Raw genomic sequence first — 7,152 nt, forward strand, 5'->3', positions numbered from 1 at the left:
ATCCCCAGCTGAGCTCAGTTAAAATACAGTTTAAAATGACTTTCACATATTAAAGTCAATTGAAAATGTATCATTCTGCTTTTAAAAACTTTAATCTATGTTCGTGCATATTTTTTTATGGTACATATTTGATTCGTAAAAAAAGTGACGCCACGCGGAAGAGGGGGGAGGGGGGGCTGCACGTGATGTGTACGTGATTTGGGGGGGGGGTCAAAAATCACCCCAACGAGCGTGACGTAATTTGTCAACGGCCCTGGCGTTCCGAAATAATAATAATAATAATAATAATAATAAGAGGCCCCATGAATTCCGCTCCTGACGCGCCGCGCGGTACGGCAGCTGTGTGGTTGTATCGCGTGTTCGGCCCCTCGTTCACTCTCCCCTCCTCTTATCCCCACCCCCACCTCACCCCGGACTCACCCCCTCGCTCCAGCGCGGTGGTGGTGGGGGCTCCCGCTGGCCCCCGCTGGGCCCCACCGGCCCGCGCAGCCCTGGCGGCCGCCAGCCCTGGCGCTGCTCCTCTCAGTCATGCCAGCGCGCTGGTAGCAGGTGGTTGTCTCTGCCCAACGGAGAGGAGGGGCCAGGCCAGGCCAGGCCCGTTCAGGCCCTAGGCCCTGCGCAGGCAGGCCAGCAGGCAGGCCAGCAGGGCCAGCAGGCCGATAGGCGACAGGCCTGCAGGGCTCGCCGCAGGTAGTTCACCCGCTCGCCCGTCTGCCGACATGTGCTTCTACAGGGACGCCCCGGCCGTGTCCTTCCAGTGAGTAGCGCAACAGTTGGGGCGCCCCGCTCAGGATTGGCTTGGTCCCGCTACCCTCGGCCGCTTTGAAGGCCTCTCAGACGAGTCATAGGAACAGCAACGAGCATAGCAAAGATCGCAAAGATATACTGGAGGGGTGGGGGTGGGGGACAAGATACATATAATATGCAGGCCAGAGGTAGGATATTTAGTCTTTTCTAGAGGGAGAAAACGGTCTTAAATAGTGCATTTCTAGTGAATTTAATCTCTTTCCCGCATATTTGGGTAGTAACAAATTGCTTTGAAGTTTGCTTGTTGCTGCAACGCTCCTCTTTCCAGGCCCTGTGTGTTATGTGCATCACTCATTCTCTCTTTCATTTATGTAGATGTTAAGAAAAAAATATATAAAAATTCTATCTTGGATGCTTTTTTTTCTTCTGCCTATCTCATCCAGACTTCTTCCTTCACTCTTCATTTCAACTACCTTTGACTTCCACTTGCGCACCCTTATTACACCATCACGAAATCCTTCATTCGACAGTAGAATCCAAATTTAATTCTTTCTGTATAGATTTGGAAAACCATGTATTTCTATCGTCTTCCATTTCTCCCGCTAGAGGTCTGTGTTATTCAGTCCTCTAGTTCCAGGTGCTCACGAATAGCAGTATGTGCGAGTGAAATGGTACATCTATGGTCGGCTCGATCATCTCACTCGCACCTGCCGCTTCGAAGCTCCCGGGATTAGCGACTGACCAAAATGTAGAACTACTACGTAGGCCTTTTTATATTTTGAACCACCACTTTTCTTAAAACGTCTTGATTAGATGCCGCTCAGACCAGCAAATATCATTGGGCGATAAGAATTCTCCGGGGAATGAATAAAATTGCGACTGCTTCTCGGGATAATAGGCTAATGGGAGCCGTCTCATCTCAACTGTTGGGATCAAACAATCAGACTGAGGCCCGAAGTGAACGTAATCTCAAATTGAGGTTCCCCCCGCCTTCGTTTGTGTATCGTTTCATTTCGGCTCTCCTAGTCAAGGAGTCGGCAGGCCCGTTCACAATAAATATGAAGTTACAAATTCGTAAAGTAAATGCGGCAACAAACCGCACATTTTAATGTATACTTTTGGACTTCAGTGATGTCAGCACACTTCAAAACCAGAGGGTCTGAGACAAACCTCTAAAAGGGTTAATGTCTTAGTAAAGGCACAACTGCCAAAGCAACTAATTTTTAGCACCTTCACGGCTCTTTAGAGCCTTTGTAGAGGCACATAATTGAAATAAAAACGACTTAGCGCCTTTTTTTAACCAGTGCACATTTGTGCGCATGCATTGTTAGAGTTGTACAATGTACATGACCTTGTGTTCTACACCAGGACGTTTACAATAATATTTAGTGCTACTGACTGTATCGATCGAAACGACAAGGACTCGTTAAATGGTCATAGTTTTTACTGCCTCAGAACCGTTGCACATGTTGATCACAGTGTTTTGTGCATTACTGCAGGAGGACTTTAATAAACAGAAAACCTAAAATTAATTGTTAAACTGAAAGTACGTACCATGAAAAAATGTCTGTTGCGGTGCAAACTTCCATAACAATATTTTCCTCTCATTTCAAAACAAAGAAAATTGTGACCGTATTGATAAAATCATCCTAGTGTTTGTGTACTTAAACCATAGACGGCACGCGCCGATCGCGCAAGCAATTGATCTCCTAGCTTTCTATAAATTGCGAAAAAAACGCATCTGTCCCAGCCCCTCCTTAATCATAAGGCACTTTGTCTCCGTCCTTTTACCTCTACCTCCATACTCTTTTAGTGACCTAACTAAGAACTAACCCACTACCTTTCTAAAAATCAATTCTAATGTGAACTGACTTTGCGTTATCTTTGGTCTTGGGTCTAGTTGAAAGTCATCGTAGGGTTGCAAAAGGAAGGTGGGAATAATGTTTTGCTTACTTTATGAAACCTGCCACCTTAGCGCTATGTACACTGTAAACTAATCCACAGTACTAACAATAATAGTTCCAAAAGAACTGGGGAAATACATTTATTGTGAAGTTAAAAAAAAAAACAAAAACAAAAACACAATAATAGTTCCAAAAGAACTGGGGAAATACATTTATTGTGAAGTACTACAAAAGCGACTGCAATGCAACCAAACCCAATAGCGTACTTAGTACACACGACGACAGGTACAAATGTGTGTTTCGTAAGAAAACCAAAGTAAATAGTGCAGAAGTGCATAGTGACGAGACGAATAGGCCAGAGATCCAAGCAAGCCCGGCCCCCTCGAAACGGAATTGCCAGTGAAGTGGAGCTGGCAAAGTCCTTTTGGCTAAAGGGCAGGCCTATCTGTTATTTGTTGATAATCGTCAGATGTTAAGTGCAGTTTTTTGCAATTTTTATCTGACATTCGAATTAACCGGAACGCTGTACATATTAGTTGCAGCCTGGGGTCCTCCCCCCTCCCCCTTTACTCCCTCTCATATTCCTAGTTTCATTAATTTGACCCAGGCCCCTTCTCATCACATTTGAGAGGGCCCGCACCGTTACGGTATAGAGAATGAATAACATTTCACTATGGCTCCGCCTCACCACCCGCTGCCGCAGCCACCGTATTAAAGTTATTCCTTCCCGCCAGGCCACGGAGATACTTCTGTCGTTTATTTCGCATCCTGCGACATAGGGTCGTATGTGTCCATCATAATAGGGCAATATTTCAACATGACGAATAAGCGAACGCGATCGCACGCACAGAGTAGCTTCTCGCCCGGGGCGCCTCGCTACCCTGCCAGCTGCGCCGCGCCGGGCCACCGCGCCAAGCCCCCCGGCCAGGCAGGATGAATAAAATAGTTAACGTAAAATAATAAAGGGGAAGGGCGGAGGTAGGGCGCCTCAAACAGCAGACGTGAAAAAATGGCAGCAAGGGGGGCGGGTTTGGGTGGTATTGGTAGGAGGGGGGATCAGGTCCTCATGTTTTGGTGCTCGCTCAGTGACGTCAAGAGGGTTGAGAGCCACCCCCTTGAAATCCTATCCCCCTCCCCGCCTCTCCTCTCCCGGCCCTGCGGGCCCAGGCCACCGCGCGTCCGCCCGCGTCCGCCTCCTGCCTCTGTTGGAGTTGGAAATCACGCGAAACTTCATAAACTGGTGGTTTTGCTTGATGAGCCTCAACTACTCGCCAAGAGGGAGTGGCCATGGAGTGGAGCAGTGGTCAGCAAACTTCGCCTTTTTCCACCCCGTTGCGGTTTCGTCACTTTTTGTCAGCCTTCGAGGGGCGTGGAACTGACCAAAAAAGTACACACTTAATTGTTTCTAGACAATCTTTGTTTCAGATTGTGTGCGGTTGTGTGTGATTGTGTATGATTTGTTTCGATGATTGCCTCTGATTGTTCCAGAATGTTAAGTAAGTTTTGGGACATAATTTTTAAAACTGTGTCATGCTTGTGTCCGATTTTGTGTGCTCGTTTCTGAATGTGTGTGATTGATTCCGATTGTATGTGATTGTGTCGATTGTGTGTGATTGTTTCGGATTCCGTGTGATTGCTTCGTCATTGTGTGTGATTGTTTCGGATTGTGTGTGATTGTGTTCGATTGTTTCATGATCTTTTCTGAATGTTTTTCCCGATGCACACATATTGTGTCCAGTTCCACACCCCTCGCCAGCCTTGGATCCGAAACTTTGACCGAAAGTTTGGGTGTTCGAGAGGGGAAGAAAGTGCTTTTTTTCCTTCATTCATTAAACCCATCTGGTATAGTCCAAAGGGCACAGCCCTACGTTGAACATAAAGTTACTTTATTTAGAGCCGATGAACATGGCATAATGTAATAGTATTAAAATTTGTTAGAAGCAGAAAAGTACGGTGTTTTTACAATTGACAGTTTTTTGTATTGCGGAAGTGAATATTAACAAGCTTTTTAAATTTACTTGACACTTGTAGACTTGCTGGCTTCTGGCAGGATGTTGTATAGGAGGTTTAGTGGTATACAGTGTTGAGGCTATACTTGGTAGGGTTAATAATGGGGGTATGTTATTAATGGATCGGGTTATTGTAAGTGGATAGATAATTTTGGATGACATAGGTTGCTAAAAGTTTGTTTTAGTAAATGGGGAAGTATATTATTGAGGCAGATTGGCAGATTGCATTTAGGAGATGGTTTCAAACGGTGTGCTTTTGGTTGTTGGGTATAGCTTGTTTGACTCAAAAAGATGGGATGGACTGTTAATGGTCTGGAGTACTCCTTTTTGCAGTGTAGTGATACGCGTGATGATGATTTTGCTCGCACGCTCTCAGGTACCCAACAAGTATGAAATGTGTGAATGAAAGTAGTCATAAAGGATGGTCTATATTTGCTGTGAAAAAGACATAAGGCCAGCTGCTGCCCTTAGCTTCGGTGTCAGGTGGTTTAGCTTGTTAATTCTATTTAAGATTGTCGTCCAGGTGAAGTCCTAAGTACTTGGGGGCGGAGGAAACTTGATCTATATGTTGATTTGCTATATTGTCAGATTAAGGCGCAGGTCCAGACTTGCTGGCTTTTTGAACATGATATATTTTTATAGTTGATTGCTTGTAGATTTCTTGTGTTACTATGTAACGAGGTATTGAATCAAATTCAGAAATTATCAAACCAAAATTATTTAACTTGAAGAACTATTTAACTTTAACGAGCTAGCTTTGAGTAGTCAAAGTTACGTGAAAATTTTAGAAATAAAAGTAATTTTTGATGTTCAAATTGTATGAGAGTTTGATGTTGTGTTGTGCAGGAGCCCCTCGTGGCTGCACTGTGTGTGCGTGTGGTCGCACGCCGCCCGCGAGGCTGCCGCCCGCCAGGCCCAGGGCCAGGCCGCTGTCCGCCGCCCGCCAGCCTCCCGAGACCACCCGCCAGCGCTAGCGCCAGCGCCGACCTGTGGGCCCGTTGTGTAGCCGCGCCGCGCCCCACGGCCACGCCATGCTGAGCCCCAAGATGCAGCGCAGTGTGCGCGTCAACGACGCCCAGCTGGTGATGCTCTCCGAGCGTGCCCAGGTGGACAATTCACTGTCTGGGTACCTGCACAAGAGAGCGGGCGACTCTGGCAAGTGGCAACAGCGCTGGTTCATTCTCTACCAGGTAAGACCGACCATCACCTCTTTTGTTCAGTGTACCTCCCGCTACAGATACTTGTTACCTACTTGTAAGACCCACCCTCAAAGACCTACCCCTCCACCCATAATTTTCATTGCGTAGTCGTAAAGGCAATGGAAAAATGAATCACGATGAAGCAAACTCACTATTTAGAGGTGGATTTGTACTCATTCGGAAGATGTTGCAGCTGCTCAGGATAAAAATTACAATTCACAGCTAGGTGTTCACTGACGGATACGATTCTTTGATCTCGGGATTGGTGTAAACCAGAAATAAAACAACGTATACAAACATTTTGCCTATAAAGTGTGCGCACCTCGTGGCTGCCGTCTCTCACCCGGACCCTGTCTCCCTTTCCACTACCCGTTGCGTCACCCACGTCCGCCCGGGAAGTGCATCTCACTTCCCCATCTATCTCGGCGGCGCCGGGGGCGGCATCCGAGTTTAGAGGTCCCGTCTTCCGCTGTCTTCCTGCTGCGTTGCCTCCCCCCGTGGCCCCGGCAGCGACTGCGCCCAACTGCGGCGAGCACCGCGGACGTAGGCGGAAGTGACGGGAGGCCTCGCCTGGCGGACGCAGCCGGGACTGAGAAAGCACGGGGCCGGTGCAGGGGAGCCCGCGCAGCCCGCGCACGGCACGCACTTTTGAGCGTGTCTGGTGTCTGCCCCACCCGCAGCCGCGGTGGAAGAGAAATGTAGGCGGGCATTCCAAGGACTTGCCCGGGAATGTCGACTCCCTCGCATTGCGTCACATGGCGGTGGCATCGTCGGCCGACGCACTGGCGCCTCTCGAGCACTTAGGTTCTCCCTCTACCACCACCACATCTGTCTGCCCATTTACCTAGAGCAAGGTTTGTCGAATCACGCGGAAATTAACTTCCATTCTGTCCCCCACTCATAGCATTATTTTGGTGGCATTTCATTTGAAGTTTTTGTGCATCAAACCGCTTGTCAACAGGACCTTTCCCTGCCCTGCATTTATTGAAGGCTCGTGTTCCCTCCCTTGCTCCCACGTCGATAATGTACGTCCCACGACCTGGCTAGCAGCAGCAGGAGCCGGGCTGTAACGATAAACCACGCACAGGAATGGTTTAAGCTCCCAAGCTCCCTCCCGTGGGCAGCCGTGCCTCCACCGCCTGCCCCCCCCCCCCCTTCAAAGACGGTCGTTCCCTATGACCACGCACGTCGCACGTTAGACCAGGGCGGGAGCGTCAGCAGCAAGGGCGACCCGGGCGATAAGGTTCGTGCTAATCTCTCGTTTTCCACACCAAGCCCCAACGCCAGCCCCCC

At 48.3% G+C, this 7,152-nt stretch overlaps 1 protein-coding gene across 1 annotated transcript in view; it reads left to right on the forward strand.

The window, feature by feature from the left end:
- Positions 1 to 529: 529 nt before the first annotated feature.
- Positions 530 to 7,152, forward strand: part of LOC113215129 (ras-specific guanine nucleotide-releasing factor 2-like) — a 141,328-nt gene continuing 134,705 nt past the window's right edge. Inside the window, exons 1-2 of the mRNA XM_052266547.1 lie at positions 530 to 757; positions 5,507 to 5,850. Of these exons, the coding sequence (XP_052122507.1) occupies positions 5,692 to 5,850 (159 nt within the window). The 5' untranslated portion in view covers positions 530 to 757; positions 5,507 to 5,691. The remainder of the gene's footprint in view (positions 758 to 5,506; positions 5,851 to 7,152) is intronic.

The sequence above is a fragment of the Frankliniella occidentalis genome, unplaced genomic scaffold (genome assembly GCF_000697945.3).
Source record: "Frankliniella occidentalis isolate FOCC.00 unplaced genomic scaffold, Focc_3.1 Scaffold40, whole genome shotgun sequence".
Classification (NCBI taxonomy): Eukaryota; Metazoa; Arthropoda; class Insecta; order Thysanoptera; family Thripidae; genus Frankliniella; species Frankliniella occidentalis.